Source organism: Salmo salar, chromosome 03 (genome assembly GCF_965601325.2).
Source record: "Salmo salar chromosome 03, fSalSal1, whole genome shotgun sequence".
Classification (NCBI taxonomy): Eukaryota; Metazoa; Chordata; class Actinopteri; order Salmoniformes; family Salmonidae; genus Salmo; species Salmo salar.
The window spans coordinates 60,165,943-60,186,938 of record NC_138293.1 but is presented as its reverse complement, the minus strand read 5'-3'; the positions used below and the strand labels follow the sequence as shown (position 1 = coordinate 60,186,938).

Genomic DNA, 20,996 nt, shown 5'->3' with positions numbered 1-20,996 from the left:
AACTGTTGAAGGAAATGATGAGGAGAGGTTGGGGCCTATTCAAATCTTCGTAGGTTCTATATAGTCAACTTCTATAGGCAGCTTATGAAAGAGAATGAGGACTAGGAGATCCTCACCTGGCTTGCGTAGAAGTGGCCGATGATCTTGACAATAACCTGGTCATTCTCGTCTGGGGTCTGTTCGCGAGGGACCACCACCTCAGCTGCAGTGAGGTTCTGTAGCTCATTCACCTGAGGAATAAGAAGGTTTTGTTAGTGATTTGCACTTAGATAAAACTAACATGACTGTTTATAGTGATTAGTGGTCCTATGCTCAGTTATTCTAGCTCAGGAGAGGATAGCCACAAGGACATAGAGGAACAGAATTGATTGTAATACAGGGTACAAGCTATGCCAAAAAGAGAAAGGGATGCAACCTGAAAAGGACCTAGAGAAGACCCTTTACACTCACCGTCTTTCCGCCTTTTCCGATGACTCTGCCGGCAGCGGCAGCAGCTACCTTGATGTGCGTCTCCAGCTTCACTTCCTCCTTCGCCCCAAAGAAGTTTTCCTCCTTCAGTTTGCCATAAATCCTGCCCTGAGCCTGAGGTGGCAACAAAGATCCAAAGTCAGTTTGACATCAAAAAGTAACTACACCTATGGCTTGACATGTGACTTCAACAGGGATTTGGAAGGAAAAAGAGAGTATGAAGGAGAGGAAGAGTGTAAGGCTAAAAGTAGGGAAATACAGGTTGGAGGAGAGGAAACGGATGAAGGATGAGAAGGCAGGACAGGCAAGCAGAGACCACACACAACAAAAGATGCAAACACCAAGAAGAGGGCTCCAGTTCTGAACACTGATATGAACACTATGAAAAACAGAGGCTGAAAAAGAGATTGTCTGATCATGCTCCCATTCCACTGTACCTTGAACTGGGCCTCAGGTGGGCCGGTTACAATGACCATTCGCATCTTGGAGTCTGGAGCCTCAGCTGGGGCAATCTGGCAGGGAAAAGATATGAAGGTCAACTTAAACCACACAGATAGAGGTCTGTAGCACATGGGAATGTGCAAAACTGACTCCTCAGCCTGAAGTCTTCCCTGTGGCTCAGTTGGTAGAGCATGGTGTTTGCAACGCCAGCATGGTGTGTGCAACGCCAGGGTTGTGGCTTCGATTCCCACGGGGGGCCAGTACAAAAAAAGAGTGCATGAAATGAAATGTATGTATTCACTACTGTAAGTCGCTCTGGATAAGAGTGTCTGCTAAATGACTAAAATGTAAATGTAATGTAAATGAAGTCTCCCCACTTGTGCCAGCGAATAGCTAGCTTTTCGCATGGCGCCGACTGGCAAGACGCTTCAGGAGGGCGGTCATGTGTGCTAGCAAGGCAGAGGTCCCGAGTTTGAGCCAGGTATGGGGAGAATCAGAAGGAAGTGTTACTCGCTAAACAAGCAGCGTGATGTCCTTTTGAGGGGTGAATGTAACACATGGGGATGTGTGAAACTCACTTCTCAGCCTGAAGTATCCCCACTTGCAACAGTGAATAGTGAGCTTATCGTGTGGTGCCGACTGGTAAGATGCTTCAGGAGGGTGGTCACGTGTGCTAGCAAGGTAGAGCTTCTGAGTTTGAGTCAGGTATGGGACGAAACAGGAGGAAGTGGTATTCGCTAAGCAAGCAGCGTAACGTCCTTTATAGAGACATGATAAGTACAAGTATAGGCGTCTCAAAAAGTCATTGTTTTTTCGAATCAGTTTCAGAGTGGTGATGAAATGCACTATTTACATCAGCTTGGTGTATTATCTTTCCGCATTGACCAATTGACATTCACTCCTTGTGTGAGTGAATGTCTGTGTATACTAGTACATTTCTCACCTTGATTGACGCTCCAGCGAAGCGGCTTAGCTGTTTTATATGCTGTCCCTTCTTGCCAATAATAGCACCTACTGCCTGGGCCGGGATGTACACATGGACTGTCTCCTGCTCAGGGGCCTGTAGGGTGACATGAAACAGTTACAACTATATCACAACATGACCACAGCCCAACCAATATCTGACCCCGCTGATCTAGAGGTTATTACCACACCATAACCCAACCCTGAGACAGACAGAAGTAATGTCTGTGAGAGCTAGCATCAGCGTTTGCAAACACAGCAAACTTAACTAAAGCTCAATGACTGGAACCCAACTAGCTTAGATAGAAGCCTGTGCACTTACCCCAAAAGAGCCGTAGGGGGATGCAGAGTTGCCTGGTGGGGGAGGGGGCATGGAACCGGAAGAGGGGAAAAGTCCAAGCGCTGCAAGGTTCAATCCGGGAATCAGATGAGTCTGTTGCTGGAGACAAGAAGCAGGTAAGTGCATGATAGTTTGAGTGCATGATAGTTTGAGTGCATGTGACAATGACTGTATGTGCATTTCTCGCTATTAAAGTCAACAAACACAGGTGGAAACCTAAAGTGCCAAGGGGCAGGGGAAAGATCTATGTGAGAGACCATTGTGTTTTGAAGAGAATTGGAGGCCAGTAACTTTATTGAGCATTGACTCACATTCATGGCGGCCATGTCATTGTCATAGGCCTCACGCACTTTCTTCATGATCTCCGTCTCGGCCAGACAACATGCCTCGATGGGTCCCTTCACTGTGATGGTCCTCTCTGGGTTGTACACGGTCAAGTCCTGGAGTCTGCAGACAGGAGCAGTGGGAAGGAAGAGAGGGTGGGAGAAGTGAAAGAGGAGGAGAAGAGGAAAGAGGGAGAGGTCAGGTGGAAAAGGAGGAAGATAAGAAACAGGAAGAGCAGGTAGAAGAAGAAAGAAGAAGGGGAGAGGAGCAGAGGGAGAAAAAGAACAAGGAACGCTGTTAATCAACCATAGGTGATCATTGGAGACTACACTAATGAAAAAACAACTCAGTACATACAGTTCTATTTTTTTACCCCTTTTTTCTCCTCAATTGGTAGTTACAGTCTAGTCCCATCACTGTAACTCCCATACAGACTCGGGAGAGGCAAAGGTCGAGAGCCATGCATCCTCCAAAACACAACCTCGCTAAGCTTTTTTTGACACACTGCTCACTTAACCCGGGAAGCCAGCCGCAACAATGTGTCGGAGGAAACACTGTACACCTGGCGACCGTGTATGCACCCGGCCCGCCACAGGAGTCACTAGAGCGTGATGGGACAAGGACATCCCTACCAGCCAAACCCTCCCCTAACCCGGACGACGCTGGGCCAATTGTGCACCGCCTCATGGGTCTCCCGGTCACGGCTGGCTGCGACACAGCCCGGGATCAAACCCGGGCTGTAGTGACACAGCTAGCACTGTGGAGCAGAGCCTTAGACTGCTGCGCCACTCGGGAGGCCCGTACAACTCAGTACATTTAATCAGTCTCAGTCATTAGATATAGTCATAGGTTTCAATCACATGGTGCACGATCTTTCCTAATTGACCATGGCGGCTCTGCGTAAACATACCCAGGGACCTGAGTGTTTCATGATGTGTGTAGATGTATGTGAATGTTTTTAGATGTGTGTGACTAACGGGGAGATGGTAATCTTGGTGTCGGTGTCCTGCTCCACTTTTTTCAGGTTGCGCCCCTCCTTGCCGATCAGTCGGCCTACAAAGTTATTGTGAGCCAGGATCTTCAGGGGTACTTCTTCAGCACTGAGAGGATGAGGAGAACACAGTATGAGATTAAACACAGGAGGAAATCCAAATATACCGTTTCCTAACTGCATGCATAAACGTCCACCCCTAGCACAATGGGAGATGCCGTTTTTTAATGGGAAAAGTTACAAAATAGCTGGAGGGTCACTTTAAAGTTTTCACACTGTGCAGGTTTGACAGCTGCTTCACGGACACTGCACTCACGTCTTGGTGTCCTTAGCCTCCTGTTGCATGATGTCCAGGATCATACGGCAGGCAGAGGAGCAGCCCTCAGGGGTGGAGTGGATGCTGATTGGTTTCTCAGCTGCGCCGGCATTCTCTTTGCGGTGGACGTCAATTCTAGCAGGGACGGAAAATGCAGGAAAGTCCGTTTGGCCATACAGTATGGTGTCCACAAACAGGTAGGCAGGGCACTTTTGGTTTGTTTAAATTCAATCGAAAGCCCTTTGAGTTGTGCAGTCCTCCCAGTACCTTTTCATACTCACTTCAAAAGCTTTAACAAAGATGGGATGTAAAGCCTCGTGGCAGTAATGGCAGTAATGGTCTATTCTACCAACATGTTCTCTTTTAGAGGCCATACCGGTGACTTGCACTTACTTGATCTGGTTCTCTGGTACTCATCTGTTACTTACAGTATATTGGTCAACTCATATTTGTACTCACTTGCTCTGGGTTTGTTTGGTGATGTTGCGGATGGTGGCACCCTCCTTGCCGATGATGGCCCCCACGTATTGGGTGGGCACCAGGAGTCGGAGGGGGATGTCAGCGTGCTGGTGTTTCGAATGCATGCCTGAGCCCGGGGAACCACCACGGGGGCCGCGGGAACCGTAACCGGGGCGACGACTGTTGTCTTGGCCGCGTTGGGAGTCGACATCAGACGTTTCATCTGGGATGTAGGAGACGCGCAAGGAATTGTTCTCAAACTCGTAGCCGTTCAGCTTCTGGATAGCCCTGGGAGAAAGAGGTGGATGTTACATTTCACGTTTAATCATACATCGACAATATCAACAAAACTAGAAATGGTAATTTATAAGGATGACGAAAGAGAAAGAAAGAATTCCCGTGGTTTGTGTCATTTATCCATGAGGTTTTCTGAAAACCTTTTTATAATGAGTTTTATATGTTTTTGCTGGACAAAAATGGACCTTGAAAGCCAAATGTCTCAAAACAATGCTTTTCTTAAGTGAAACCTTCTACTATGGCCAAATTCATCAGCTACATGTGTGTAGTTCATGTTTAGTATCTTTGATCATTTTTGTTGCAGCGCAGCGCAATCCCCAACTGCAGTCCTACTATCATACCACTAGAGGTCAAGCGAGTGATGTATACACTAAATATACAAAACTATGTGGACACCCGTTCAAATTAGTGGATTTCAGACACACCCGTTGCTGACAGGTGTATAAAATTGAGCACACACAGAGCTCAGTGACTTTTAACATGGTACCATCATAGGATGCCACCTTTCCAAAAAGTCAGTTGATTAAATTTCTGCCCTGCTAGAGCTACCCCGGTCAACTGTAATTTTTATTCTTTAACCAGGTAAGTTGACTGAGAACACATTCTCATTTACAGCAACAACCTGGGGAATAGTTACAGGGGATGATTAGGTGACCATGATGGTATGAGAGCCAGATGTGGAATTTATCCAAGACACCGGGGTTAACACCCACACTCTTACAATAAGTGCCATGGGATCTTTTAGTGACCACAGAGAGTCAGGGCACCCGTTTGACATCCCAGCTGAAAGACAGCACCCTACACACGGCAATGTCCCCAATCATTGGGATATTTTTTTAGACCAGAGGAAAGGGTGCCTCCTACTGGCCCTCCAACACCACTTCCAGCAGCATCTGGTCTCCCATCCAGGGACTGACCAGGACCAACCCTGATAAGCTTCAGAAGCAAGCCAGCAGTGGGATGCAGGGTGGTATGCAGCTGGCCAGTGCTGTTATTGTGAAGTGGAAATGTCTAGAAGCAACATTGGCTGAGCTGCGAAATGGTAAGCCACACAAGCTCACAGAACGGGACCGTTGAGTGCTGAAGTGCGTAAAAATCGTCTGTCCTCGGTTGCAACACTCACTACCGAGTTCCAAACTGCCTCTGGAAGCAACATCAGCACAAGAACTGTTAGTCGGGAGATTCATGAAATGGGTTTCCATGGCCGAGCAGCTGCACACAAGCCTAAGATCACCATGCGCAATGCCAAGGGTCGGCTGGAGTGGTGTAAAGCGCGCCGCTATTGGACTCTGGAGCAGTGGAAACGCATTCTCTGGAGTGATGAATCACGCTTTACCATCTGGCAATCTGACGGACAAATATGTGTTTGGCGGATGCCAGGAGAACGCTACCTGCCCCAATGCATAGTGCCAACTGTAAAGTTTGGTGGAGGAGGAATAATGGTCGGGGGCTGTTTTTCATGGTTCGGGCTAGGCCCCTTAGTTCCAGTGAAGGGAAATCTTAACGTTACAGCATTCAATTACATTCTAGAAGATTCTGTGCTTCCAACTTTGTGGCAACAGTATGGGGAAGGCCCTTTCCGGTTTCAGCATGACAATGCCCCTGTGTATAAAGCGAGGTCCCTACAGAAATGGTTTGTCGAGATTGGTGCGGAAGAACTTGACTGGCCTGCACAGAGCACTGACCTCAACCCCATTTGGGATGAATTGGAACGCCGACTGCGAGCTAGGCATAATTGCCAAACATCAGTGCCCGACCTCACTAATGCTCTTCTGGCTGAATGGAACCAAGTCCCTGAAGCAATATTCCAACATCTAGTGGAAAGCCTTCCCAGAAGAGTGGAGGCTGTTATAGAAGCAAAGAGGGGATCAACTCCATATTAATGCCCATGATTTCGTGAACAAGATTTTTGACGAGCAAGTGTCCACATACTTTTGGTCATGTAGTGTATCATGCATCAACACGTGGAGTTTGACAAAGATTCAAATAGCTCTCTTATCAAGTATTACAGACTATTCAGAGTACCTCAATTAGCCCGACTAACCGGTGCCTGTATATAGCCTCACTACTGTATATAGCCTCGCTACTGTTATTTTTCACTGTCTTTTAACTGTTGTTTTTATTTCTTTACTTATCTATTGTTCACCTAATACCTATTTTTTACTTAAAAATTGCACTGTTGGTTAGTAAGCATTTCACTGTAACATTTGGACATAATTTAGCCCTATACGCTTTGTTCGTATGGTCCTCTGTAGCTCAGTTGGTAGAGCATGGTGCTTGCAATGCCAGGATAGTGTGTTTGATTCCTGGGATGTAAAATGTATGCACTCATGACTGTAAGTCCCTTTGGATAAATGCATCTGCTCAATGGCCTATATTATATAGACACAAAAACATTCAGATAAGCAAGGTGTGAAAGGATATGGACTGGGTACAATTGGAAGTAGAGATATAGAACATATAATGTACTATGGGAGACTTACTGTCTGGCATGTTCCCGAGTTCCATATGTGACGTTGACCACCGCAGTCTCACTGTCTGTGTTCACTAAGAAAAGTAGCCAGAGTGAGAGGAGAGGGGACGAGAGAGAGAGAGATGCAAGGAGAGAGAGAGAGGAGAGAAAGGAGGGGAGATTGCATAAGTCCGAGGCTATAAACCCACCTCCTTTCCATTTCCTGAACAGTTGAGCACTGAGAGTTATTGATATTGATTGACCTATGACAGAGCATGGGATATCCCATTGATCAAATCTGATTCGCTGACAGAGAAGGACTGAGAAGCGGTAATTTACCACTGACATAAAGACTTCCCTCTCGCAGTGTTTCCGGTAGACTGGTATACTTAAGCTATTTCTTAATGAGCTGTATTCACGAAGGGAGGTGCTTGGACTACAGAAGGAATGTCAGAACTCTGATCATAAAGCGCCTCAGAGTAGGAGTGCCTCTTAGATCTTAATGACTAAGATTACCTGGACAGGTAGGACCTGATCCTAGATCAGCACTCCTATTCTGAGACGCTTTATGAATATGCTTTTGTTTTGTAGCTCGGATGGATAGGTAAGCAGGTCCGGTCAGGTCTCAGGGATAGAAAACAGTGAGCGACATTTTTGCGGTGTAAAAACATTGAGGAAAGTGCAGAGAATTACTGTGAATCTCATTATAATCTCGCCCAGTGAGTGTGTAAAGGAAGCCTTCTCATTGGATTTGCAGATGAGATGTTCAGAGCGAAGTCTGACTGGTTATGAAAAGGACAGAATAACTCTATTCTTCCCAGAGGTAACTTCAGTATCTTACCTTGTTCGCAGTTCTCAACCGTTCCATATTGGGCCAGCAGACCATCCAGCACCTAGGGAGGGGAGAACACCATTTCATTATAGTTGTGTTACAACATTTGCACCGAAACTGGGTTTCTCCACGGTTCTCTTATTTGTCGCACTTGCTACATCAGTGTAAAGCAGTTCCAGTCCTCAAGGGTCAAAGTGTCTGCATCATTTCAACCTGCCACTTAACTGATTAGTGTTACTGACTGGAGAGAGACGCTTCCCTGGTCTAAATCAGACACTGATGTCCTCTGTTAGTAGAGCATGGTGCTTGCAATTCCAGGATGATGGGTTTGATTTCCGGGACCGGCCATACGTATAATTGTGGCACCCACTACTGTATGTCGCTTGGATAAATGGCATATGTGGCCGTCCAGAGGCTTGGTTTAACTTCCCTGGTGTTTCTACCTGACATTGGGCCTCTTTTTTTATTCCTTGCTGTACTGTGGCTCATGTGCAGGGCTATAACATGGGTGGAGAAACGTTACCCTCATGTGGCCAGTTAGAGAAGTTACATGCTGCGCTGCACGAGAGCGCCCGGCAGGACGGAGTGGAGAGAAAGAGAGGGAGGGAGAGAAAGAGAGGGAGGGAGAGAGAGAGAGAGAGAAAGAGAAAGAGCCCCGCCTTAGCAGGGACATGTGGCCTGTCTTCGTCCAGCTGTCAGCGGCTCGACGCCCACGCCAGCACACACTCACACAGACACACACGATAAAGACACAAATGCACATACGAACACACACGCTCATGCCCGCAGCCATAGTTAATCTAAATGCCTTTTAACCCCCTTAACTCACTCACATCTCAGACGGCTACACAGAACATTCTGTTCTGAACAGATTTTTTTTCTGATTACTTACCTTTGTTGTAGCAGGGACTAACCTATGCTTTTCCTTCTAAAAGTAACACTAACTGGTTGAGAGACACTAACGGACCCATTGATCTGGTCAAACCAGGGGCACTCACCTCCCACTGCAGGTGTGGAGGAATGTTTCTGATCTGGAGTTTCCTGGTCCTAAGAGAGAGAGAGAAAGAGAGAGCGAGAGAGAGAGAGAGAGAGAGAGAGAGAGAGAGAGAGAGAGAGAGAGAGAGAGAGAGAGAGAGAGAGAGAGAGAGAGAGAGAGAGAGAAATACTCTTAGAAAATATTCAACTCAAACATGGCTGTAAAACATTTACATATTTTATGCAGTCAAATGGATTTGGTTAAACTATGACCTGGTGTGTGGTTATACTATATTATACAATGGGTGGTTCTAATCCTGAATGCTGATTGGTTGAAACCACATTCCAGCTGGTGTCTACTCCACAAGTTACCACCGGCTAAATCTATGACATTAAAATGCCTATTTACTCTGTTACATCTGACTGCGTAATCCACTGTCTTATCTCCTCAGCCAGGCAATTTATATACTTGATCTCCACTATAAAAAGCATTGAGATATTATCTCACATTTCTTTTAGAGTAACATTTAGTTTTCAACAGTGGAGATTTGTATGAACCTCGCTGTCGGTCTCTCCGACATTTGCAACATTGTTTCAACATTGAAATTCAATCTCCAGCTGTCCCGTAGTAATGAACGTGTCGGGAGTCTGGACGAGACAGACAAGCAGGCTGCGTTTCTCAGCCAGTCTACATCATGAATCAGCTGGCATCATTTTTATAGATATAAACAACTGTCAATTGAAAAAATGTCAAATGAAACGAAGTGCAGCTACTGTAGTTTGCAGTCTTTCCAGCTTCAGTTTGAAGTGATTGTGTTGTTGGCTAGCTACTCTGAACAACCGTGTCCTGACGAGTGACCACATTTTTTATGCCAGGCGAAATCGTGCCTCATTAGCTCATTGTTATGGATGTATCCAAATAACTGTCACTAGAATGCAAATGCAGTTACTTTGCTGTTATTCTGGCTGCACTGTTTGACGTGACTGTAAGTTAGCCGTAGTTGGCTAGCGAGCAAGCAGGGGATAAGAACGTTGCCAGCCAGTATGGCAATGGAACATTTAGAACGAACGACTGGGTTGTGTTCTAAATATATCCTCCAAACACCAGTTTCACCAGTTTAATTTCTTAATTATTACTTAATTAACCATCCAATTCGGAATCTTTTTTTGTCAAACGTCATTCTTTATTTCATTGAATCAGCAGCATGATTGGGTTCTCTGGTTCGCGGTTCAGCATCATAAAATACCAGTGTATCTCACAGTTTGCTTGCAGCAACTGTGAGAGGAAAGAGCATCGGTGTCACTACTCCATATATTTTATATATGTACAACTCCAATACTTTGAGCCTCTCAACTGAGAAGTCTGTGACCATAGAAAAATGCTGAGCTCCATTGTTCTGACCGCCAATGCACCATTGAAAGTTATGAAAAGCTGTCAAGAAAGACATACAGACACACACACACACACACACACACACACACACACACTCACACACACACACACACACACACACACACACACACACACACACACACACACACACACACCACACACACACACACACACACACACACACACACCACACACACAGTTGGCAGTCTTGTGTTTCAGGTTTTAACATCCTGGTTCAGTACACATGAGCGACGCTGAAAGTGTGTGTGTGTGTGTGTGTGTGTGTGTGTGTGTGTGTGTGTGTGTGTGTGTGTGTGTGTGTGTGTGTGTGTGTGTGTGTGTGTGTGTGTGTGTGTGTGTGTCTCAGCTCATCAGCATCTGCCAGCTTGCATATCCCGCTGCCTGTTGCTGGCCTGGACTCAGAGAGAGAGAGAGAGAGTGTGAGAGAGAGAGGGAGAGAGAGTCAAACTATTACAGAGTATAGTAGAGGGAGAGAGTGTGTGAGGTTGGCATTAAGCGAGAGAGAGTTGACTGCAGGGGAACACATGCGAGAAAGGGACAGAGTGTTACAAGGCGCAAACAGAAGTGAGAGAGAAAGAACTGGAGCAGGGGGAGGACAATTGCCATAACAGCATCAAGGTTCCCCAAAATACAAGAATAAACAATCAAGCTGAATAACTTGTATGTTGAACCACTCAGTACCAAAGTAGTACTCACAGATGTATTCAAAGATTTGGCCATAGAGAAGGCAAAGTGGAGGAGATCAGGGGAACATAGTGAGGAGAGAAAAGAGGACAGGGAGGGGTAGCAGGTAGATAATAGTAGCCTATCAAATTTTCCTGATTTAACCCCTTAGGATCTCTGTCTGGGAGTAGGATGACGTCACTCCTAGATGTACGGTCAGTTTCCGCATTTACCACCAGATTTTAGAGGGTAAGCTGATGCTAGATCTGTGTGCCTAAGGGCAACTGAAACACAGAGCTGGGAATTGGTTGCCAGCGTCCTGATTGAAACTCTAGAGGGAGCTCTAATGATCTATGTGAGAGGTGAGGGGTTGTGAGTGTTTGGTGTGTGCGTGTAGAGGAGAGAACGGGCGCCAGGGGTCATACGGGAGGGGCAGCTCACTGCTCTGCTGGTTTGTAAAGGGTTAATATGTGGCAATCCCCTGGTGACCTCTGAACCCTAGTTTCCACACCCAGGAGAGACACAACCCAATAAAAATTCCCTGCCTCGCCTCTTGGGCTCTGCACGACAAAACACATGGAAGGGCCAATCCAAGCTCATGGGCCTCAGGTAAATGACATTCTACACATATATTACCATAAAGCAACCCAATACAAACACGGCACAGGTTGTTTTCAAGAGCAGCAACATTCTCGAAAGGTTTCAGGGCATTTTGGGGATGAGGCTAAGAGGTTCCTGTTTGCTGTGCAACACTGTTGGATGGTAGTTCAGCAATGGGTTGAATGTGCTGTAACCATTAAGGCACTAATGACTCTTTAGCCGCATAGAATGGTTCAATTACTCGAAGGCCACCACAAAGTCTTGAAAACAAATAGTTTTGGCCATTTTTGGGTAAACTTGTGAAAGCCACCAAATCAACAGCCAAGCTGATGGCCGAGCTTCAGGCTTCACCACCCCACGGTAGGCTTTTTGTGAGGGGAGCAAGTGAGGGGGATGGGTGAGCCTTTGAATTGAGATTTAGGCCTGGGTTGATGGGGGCGTGCTGGTCTGGGGGGTTAGGGGAGAATGTGGGATGGTGCAGCGAGCAGAACTACCAAGGCCACCGAGCTCCTGGGACTTTTCCTCCTCGGCGAAAACCCTTTTTCATCCATCAAAGTCCCTGTCCCGCAAATCAATACATCAGTAGACGTAAGCATCCACCCTGCCCCCACATCTACATACTCCCCCACCCAACACTTAACTCACATTTGCCCCTTTAACCCCCCTCAACTATCAGCCCCGCATCCACACCAACTGTTAAATGAAATGAACCTAGACAACACTGACCGCCAACTCCCAGGCATCTCATTGGCTAACGCCATGACGACAGGGGAGAGGAGGGGAAGATGGATGAGTGGCGAGGAGACAATATGGTTGCACCCATTCATCTGTTGTTGTTCCTCCCTTCAGGGGTGGTCTTCCCTCCACATGCTCCCAACCTCACATAGCAAATACTCCAAAATGAACAAACATTTGTAAATTCTTGAAAAACAAAAGCTCAGCTGAAGCTTAACGAATGTCTATGTCTGTGTTACTGACTTTGTCCTTGAGGTAGCGTCTAACATATATAGCTTGTGGTGGTACCAACAGGACAAGGGGAGAAAGAAGAGGGGCCTGGACGCTTAGAAGCCTCAAGCCCACAGCTTTGCGCTTGTGGGGTCAAAAGTGAAGGGCCTTTAGACTGATCAGGAGACTGTATTGGTCTGAAGGTGGGGGGTGAGACCATAGCATTGTCTCATAGGAGGGGCAAGGAGGAGATAGTTTACCATGTCAAAGAATAGAATGGTCAGGGAATATAGGGTGGGGTGGGACAAGTACAGCAGGTGGGAAGAATAGAGAGAGGGAATAGAGAGAGAGAGAGAGAGAGAGAGAGAGAGAGAGAGAGAGAGAGCACACTCCATAAAGGACAGACATCCCAAACATTGAAAAATGAGGAAGAGTGAAAGTGTCAGGGAGCACGTTTGCTGCAGACCTGTGATGAAGAGCGAAGGTGTGTTTGTATGTACGTAAGCGTGTGCATGTTGTACAGACACTGTTTGGTTATGCAAGGGAAAATGGACTTGCGGGAGGTTTCGAAAGGTCCTAACTGAATAGCTTGACTCTCTGTCCTCCATTATACTCATGTCATCAATTTTGGTTCCTGTGTACCTCTCCTTTGAAGATCTCTCCCGCAACATTTCATTCAAGGATAGGCCTCCACGGCAGGGGTCCCCAATAACATTCAGCCGTGGGCTGATTTCTCCTTGGTCGGGGGGCCAGAACATAGCTCTAAATAATTTGTACACTGCAAATTGACCGCAAGAATCCTAAACAGATATAGTATTTTACAAAAACAGAATAATTTCAAACCTTGGTAACATCGGGGTAACGATCACATATCCCTCTATTTACGCATGCGAATACTTGGGAACAGATTTCCTAAATTATAATCACTTGGAGCTCACTACTACTGTAAGTCGTTTCGGATAAGAGAGTGTGCTAAATTACTAAAATGTATATGTACTTTCAATATAATTTCCTGGCATTTTATGTCCAATAACGTAAAATATACATACACTAGATGTTGGAACATTGCTGTGGGGACTTTCTTCCATTCAGCCACAAGAGCATTATTGAGGTCGGGCTCTGATGTTGGGTGATTAGGTCTGGCTCGCAGTCAACGTTCCAATTCATCCCAAAGGTGTTCGATGGGGTTGACTGTGCAGGCCAGGGGCCTAGCCCTAACTATGAAAAACAGCCCCAGACCATTATTCTTCCTGCATCAATCTTTACAGTTGGCACTATGCATTGGGGTAGGTAGCATTCTCCTGGCATCCGCCAAACCCAGATTAGTCCGTTGGACTGCCAGATGGTGAAGCGTGATTCATCACTCCAGAGAACGCGTTTCCACTGCTCCAGAGTACAATGGTGGCGTGCTTTACACCACTCCAGCCGACGCTTGGCATTGCGCATAGTAATCTTAGGCTTGTATGTGGCTGCTTGGCCATGGAAACCCATTTCATGAAGCTGAGGGTTGCAACCGAGGACAGCTGATTTTTACGCACTACGTGGTTCAGCACTCGGCGGTCCCGTTCTGTGAGCTTGTGTGGCCTGCTACTTCACGGCTGAGCCATTATTGCTCCTAGATGTTTCCACTTCACAATAACGGCACTTAGAGTTGACCGGGGCAGCTCGACAAGGGCAGAAAGTTGACAAACTGACCTGTTGGAAAGGTGGCATCCTATGACAGTGCCACGTTGAAAGTCACTAAGCTCTTCAGTAAGGCCATTCTACTGTTAATGTTTGTCTATGGAGATTGCATGGCTGTGTGCTCGATTTTATGCACCTGTCAGCAACGGGTGTGGCTGAAATAGCCGAATCCACTAATTTGAAGGGGTGTCCACATACTTTTGTATATATATTTTTTCCAACAGTTTTGAATGAGTTCCCACATATACCGAGCACTTGTTGGCGGCTTTTCCTTCAGTCTGTGGTCCAACTCATCCCAAACCATCATAATTGGGTTGAGCTCGGGTGATTGTGGAGGCTAGATCTTCTGATGCAGCCCTCCATCACTCTCCTTCTTGGTCAAATAGCCCTTACACAGCCTGGAGGTGTGTTTGGGTCATTGTCCTGTTGAAAAACAAATGATAGTCCCACTAAGCGCAAACCAGATGGGATGGCATATCCCTGCAGAATTCTGGTTAAGTGCGCCTTGAATTCTAAATAAATCACTGACAGTGTCACCAGCAAAGCACCCCGCACCTCCTCCTCCATGCTTCATGGAAGGAACCACACATGCGGATATCATCCGTTCACCTACTCTGTGTCTCACAAATACACAACATTTGGAACCAAAAATCTGAAATTTGGACTCATCAGACCAAAGCGCTTGATGGCTATTCCGACTGCACTTGAAGAAACTTTCAAAGTTTTTGAAATGTTCTGTATTGACTGACCTTCATGTCTTAAAGTAATGATGGACTGTAGTTTCTCTTTGCTTATTTGAGCTGTTCTTACCATAATATGGACTTTGTCTTTTACCAAATAGGGCTATCTTCTATATACCACCCCTACCTTGTCACAACACAACTGATTGGCTCAAACACATTAAGAAGGAAAGAAATTCCACAAAATCACTTTAACAAGGCACACCTGTTAATTGAAATGCATTCCAGGTGACTACCTCATGAAGCTGGTTGAGAGAATGCCAAGAGTGTGCAAAGATGCCATCAAGGCAAAGGGTGGCTACTTTGAAGAATCTCAAATATATTTTGATTTGTTTAACACTTTCTTGGTTACTACATGATTCCATATGTGTTATTTCATATTTTTGATGTCTTAACTATTATTCTACAATGTAAAAATAAAGAAAAACCCTTGAATGAGTAGGTGTGTTCATACTTTTAACTGGTACTGTATATTTATTTATTCTCTTTTTTATTTTGCTCGGAAACCTTGGGGGCAAAACAAAATCACCGGTGGGCCGCCTATTGGAGAACTCTGCTCTACAGTATCATCTCACCATTTAATAAACAAACGCAACTACAATATTCAAACCTTTACATTCATACTGTAGACTTTACAAGTAAGGAACCACAAATGTAGGAAAGAAAACTTTCCGTGCCAAGTTCAGGCTCAATTGCATAATACACACACCCTCAGGTAATTTTACATAGGGGTAAAATGTACACAACCACACGTGCACGCATACACAGAGAAGGTGCAATTTTCACAGAGAGCTGTTACACAGGCATGCATGTCGCCCTGGGTGGCTCGCCTCCCATTCCCATCAGGTCGTCTGTTTAGCATTGGAAAGGTTCCTAGAGCGCCCCCCCACCGGTGGCTCACCGATGCATGATGGGACAGTCTCAGCAGGGCTGGAGGACCCGGCCGTCCTCCCGGTGGAAGGAAAAAACAATGAGGAGCATTCCATAGCCCATAATCATAAACACACACCAAGTCACACACCCACCATGCAGATTAAACAAACACACCCACTCGTCCACACATGTGCATATTTGAACATACATCAGAATTAGTATTGTAAAAAATACTTTAAAAAAAATATGTATTTTTGTTAAAACACACCCACATAGTCACTTAGGCTCCACACATTCACGTTTGAATGCGCGCACACACACACACACACACACACACACACACACACACACACACACACACACACACACACACACTATGTGTGCTGAAAACACAAACACACCCACACCACAAGCATCAAGTGCATACAGACTTTGTAGATGCCCCTTGATTTACAAGATACAGTCAAAAACCAACAAAGGCACACCATAAATGTAGGTCTGAACACACTTGCTAAAATAAAAGGGTACATAGATAAAATACTCATGACCATACTAACATACTGTAAGCGCCTACCAACACAAATACACACATACAAACTGTGATTATGTGATTAACTTTTCAACTTAAGTCAGTGGGTGGTTGGCCTAAGTAACCCTGACTGTCCTTTTCATTTAAGAGTATAACTACAACAGACCATGGAGTTTTGAAAATGGAGGCCAAAATGTGTTTTAGCGAAGATGGCGTAGCCGAAGAATAGCGACAATTACACAACAGCATTACATATACAGTCTACCAAGCAAAGGGGCCCACGACAACTCAACCAACTCAGTGAAATGAAAGAAGTACACACACATGCTAACACACACACACACACACACACACACACACACACACACACACACACACACACACACACACACACACACACACACACTCACACACACACACTCACACACACACACACACACACACACACACACACACACACACACACACACACCAGGGTAGCTGCAGACCTCCAAATCCCACCAAATGAACTATGTGGGGCCCATGGGCAAGGTGAAAGGTCAAGCAGGAAATGGAGCACACAGGATGTCTCAGTCATGTAGAACCGCTTTGCCTTTTCTTTTTATCCAGAGCTACTTCCTGTCTAATTTCACCCTCTCGGTGGCTTGGCCAATCAGAAACCAAGCTCAGAGGATGATGGGGGAGTGGGGAATGAAATGCAGAGAGAGAGAGAGAGATAGAGAGAGCGAACGAGAGAGAGAAAGAGAGAGAGAAGAAAAAACAATAGGCTTCAAAGACAGCAGCTTGCATTCTCTCTCTCTCTCCCCTCCCCCACATGCACACCCCCACTCCCAGCTAACTTCCTCTCAATGCATGTGGAGAGCAGAGGAGAGGGGCGAGAGATGGAGGAAGGGAAAGGGGTGGGGACCGCAAAAAGGTGCCTCTTCAAAATAAAATAAAACAGAGCTACTGATTAACGGCTCCTACGTACACTATTTTTAGCTCCAGGCAGAACTCTTTTGAGTTCAATGTAGAACCCTCTGGGGAAAGGGTTCTACCTGGAACCAAAAAGGGTTCTTCAAAGGGTTCTCCTATCGGGACAGCTGAAGAACCCTTTTAGGTTCTAAGAGTGTATAGAGCAGTAGGGTAACGAGATTAAGCAGCAAACTGCCAAAGCCGTGATATATGTTGGCATTGTACTACCGCTACAAAGCCCTTCAGTCAAAATGCCCACGTCTTCTTCCTATAGCTGGGATTGACCTTATGCGTGTAGACAACATAATGTGTAGATTTTATCTGGTATTTACAACTTGTTATCTGGTGCTTATTTCATTGCAACTATCCAGTGAATTTGACAATAAAACCTTATTATTATTATTATTATTTTTTTTTTTATGAATTAATGTTTTGATCTCACATTAAAAAAGACCAGTCTGTCAACATTGACGTTGAGAAATAATTTCAACACACAATTTTTAGTGCTATATCCACAATCGGTGTGTTCGAACTTTGTATTCAACAAACGGTGCATTCAGAATGCCTAAAGTTGCAATGTTCGTATATCAAACGTTAAATTCAATACTGTTTTTGTTTTGAGCGATAATTCAACATTTCAGCTTAGCTGAATACACCTCACATCCCTACTAGCCATTCTCTGCTGCCTACGCCCTTCAAAAGAGGTAGCAGTTTTTCACAGGGATGCAATGGAACTGGAGCCTGAATCTCAACCATAAATGAAACCAAATCCACTCTCACCATGCAAAGCTCAAAGGCTCCAGATAATAACTGTTACAACAAGGCCATACAATAGGAAGGGATGGAGCTTAGCAGCACCATAGCTTGTGCTCAGAGAGAACGATAGCGCTAAATGCGAATTGTAATCACTTAATTGAAAAGCTCATTCCAATAATTGACCTCATAGTGTCATGTTAGGTTGCCATACAGCGTACACCCTAAAGCCCCACACACCTCCTTCATTGTCCCAAAATTTGGTTGGTAGACACTGTTGTTGCACCTTGATTATGATATTTTCACACAAAAGGTCCAACAACTTGTTAATAGTAATGAAATAGTAAGACAGATGCAGATATTGCTTACCATTCAATCATACCTTGAGATTTGGTAGTATTGATAGTGATACAAACAAATATCTATTTTTAAAAATACTTCAAATCCTTCATCTCTAATTTCAGCAAAATTAACAAAGTTCAACATGTTAAAGGTATGTTTTTGGTTTCATGCTGTTTCTCCAAAGTGTAGTAAGTTCTCCTGCAATGCAGGACATTTTCAACTTGGAGTGCATTTGAGGTTATAAAAGTCTCCTGAAGTTTGTAATTTCCACTTTGAAATGTCAGCCTTGATTTTCCATTGCGAAAAATGCATCAACCCCTACAAAAATGTCCATTAATTATAATCCACATAATTATTCACATTTCCTGTTGTTGCAGGATCATTTTCCTGCTGTAGCAAACTGACAAAAAAATGTAAGACCCTGTATACACTATACGGCAATGTGTGGGTCAACAGCCTATACATCCTGGGAATGGTGGTCAAGAAAGCTAATTGTGTGTGTGTGTTTTGTGTGCTGTGTGCTGTGTGTTGTGTTTATGGGGTGGGCTGGGAACCTGCAGGATAGCAGGCCCATGGTTGCAGTTCTAAGCTGATTATGCTAAATGAGAGAGAGAGAGAGAGAGCGAGAGAGAGAGCGAGCGAGAGAGAGATTACACGTGGGCTACTGAAGTAAATTAAAGCCACTACACAAAGCCTAGTTAAGGAATTGGATCATTGTCCACCTTGGTGTTGGGGAAGATGGGGAAAAGTAGAGCGACACTACAAAAACAGCCACCTTTACACACACAAACACACACACACGCACGCACACACACACGCACACGGTGGGATAGGGCAGTGTGTGCAGTGCAATGGCGATTGCGACATCCGTGGATCTGTTGGGGAGATATGCAAATTGTAGTGGGTCTTGGGTGTCGGGTAAGGTGGAAATGATCTGCCTCTCAAAGTACTGCATGATGACAGAAGTGAGCGCTATGGGGCGATGGTCATTTTGTTCAGTTACCTTCGCTTTCTTGGGTACAGGAACAATGGTGGACCTCTTGAAGCACATGTTGACAACACTCGAGCCAGCTGGTCTGCACATGCTCTGAGATCGCGGCTTGGGATGCCGTCTGGGCCAGCAGCCTTGCGAGGGTTAACACGCTTAAATGACTTACTCGCGTCGGCCACGGAGACGGAGAGTACACAGTCCTCGTGAAGCTCTATGTTTACTTCATCGTGTTTAGCTCGTCTGGGAGTGAGGCGTTGGTGTCCGCGACGTGGCTGGCTTTCCCTTTATAATCTGTGATTGTCTGGAGTCCCTGCCACATACGTCTCATGTCTGAGCCGTTGAATTGTGACTCCCCTTTGTCCCTGTACTGTCGTTTTACCTTTCTGATTGCCTCACGGAAGTCGTAGATGGTCTGTTTGTACAAGTGTATGTTCCCAGTCACCTTTCCATGGTTAACTGCGGTGGTTCGCACTTTCAGTTTTGCGGGAATGCTGTCACCTCTCCATTGTTTTTGGCTTGGATAAGTTCTAATTTTCACATTGGGAACAAGATCCTCTATGCACTTCCTGATGAACCCAGTCACTGAGTCAGTGTATACGTTGATACCGTTCTCAGAGGCATTTCCCAGTCTGCGTGATCAAAACAATCTTGAAGCATAGATTCCGATTGGTCAGACCAATGTTGAACAGTCCTTTTCATGGGAGCTTCTTGTTTAACTTTCTGCCTATAGGTGGGGAGGAGCAGAATGGAGGTGTGATCTAAATTGCTGAAGGAAGGTCGGAGGAGGGCCTTGTAGCTGTCCCGGAAGGGAGAGTAGCAAAGAGCCAGGGTTCATGTTCAGCGTGTAGCACAGGCGATGTGTTGATAGAATTTCGGTAGCGTTTTCTTCAGATTTCCTTTATTAAAGTCCCCAGCTATAATAAATGTGGCCCCAGGATATGCGGTTTCCAGTTGGCATATAATCCAGTGTAGTTCCTTGAGAGCCGTCACGGTTTAGGCTTGGGGGGAATATACATGGCAGTGATGATGACTGAAGAAAATGATCTCCGTAGGTGATGCGGTCGGCATTTCATTGTGAAGGATTCCAGATCGAGAGAACAAAAGGACTTGAGTTCCTGTACATTACCACAATCACACCATGCGTTACAAGACACAAGATACGTTATTGCCATACAACCAATGCGAAGGGAGTTCAACGTTCTGACTGCTGCGGGGGAAAACTATTTTTCAAACGCCTTCCAGAGGGTAGGGTCTGAAAGAGTTAATTGGCTGGAGGGGTGGGGTCGTTGATGATTTATTTCCGCACATTTGAATGTGCGCTTGGTGTGCAGAGAGCTCACAGAGGGAAGGTCAAAGCCAGTGATCTTTAAGGCATTTGACACAACCCACTGTAGTATCCTCTTAATGTGACTGTCCATGTTCCCATACCTAAGTGTAATGGATGATGTGGTAATGCACACAACCCTGTAGCTCAGTTGGTAGAGCATGGTGTTTGCAACACCAGGGTTGTGGGTTCGATTCCCACGGGGGGCCAAGTACGAAAAAAAACAAAAAAAAATATGAAATGAAAATGAAATGTATGCATTCACTACTGTAAGTCGCTCTGGATAAGAGCGTCTGCTAAATGACTAAAATGTAAATGTAAAAATCT

The 20,996-nt window shown here is 45.4% G+C and overlaps 1 protein-coding gene across 3 annotated transcripts in view; it reads right to left on the bottom strand.

The window, feature by feature from the left end:
• The window catches only part of LOC106600828 (insulin-like growth factor 2 mRNA-binding protein 1), a 60,925-nt gene that overhangs the window by 5,938 nt on the left and 33,991 nt on the right, over positions 1–20,996 (bottom strand). The window contains exons 3-14 of one of the 3 annotated variants that reach the window (XM_014192533.3): positions 8,882–8,930; positions 7,893–7,944; positions 7,083–7,137; positions 4,303–4,590; positions 3,844–3,978; positions 3,514–3,636; positions 2,524–2,659; positions 2,195–2,311; positions 1,853–1,969; positions 906–980; positions 451–582; positions 117–230 (exon numbers count right to left, since the gene is read on the bottom strand). In XM_014192533.3, coding sequence (XP_014048008.1) covers positions 117–230; positions 451–582; positions 906–980; positions 1,853–1,969; positions 2,195–2,311; positions 2,524–2,659; positions 3,514–3,636; positions 3,844–3,978; positions 4,303–4,590; positions 7,083–7,137; positions 7,893–7,944; positions 8,882–8,930 — 1,393 coding nt within the window. Of the gene's footprint in view, positions 1–116; positions 231–450; positions 583–905; positions 981–1,852; positions 1,970–2,194; positions 2,312–2,523; positions 2,660–3,513; positions 3,637–3,843; positions 3,979–4,302; positions 4,591–7,082; positions 7,147–7,892; positions 7,945–8,881; positions 8,931–20,996 lie in introns of all 3 variants that reach the window. The other 2 variants (XM_014192530.3, XM_014192532.3) reach the window with 2 other exon arrangements.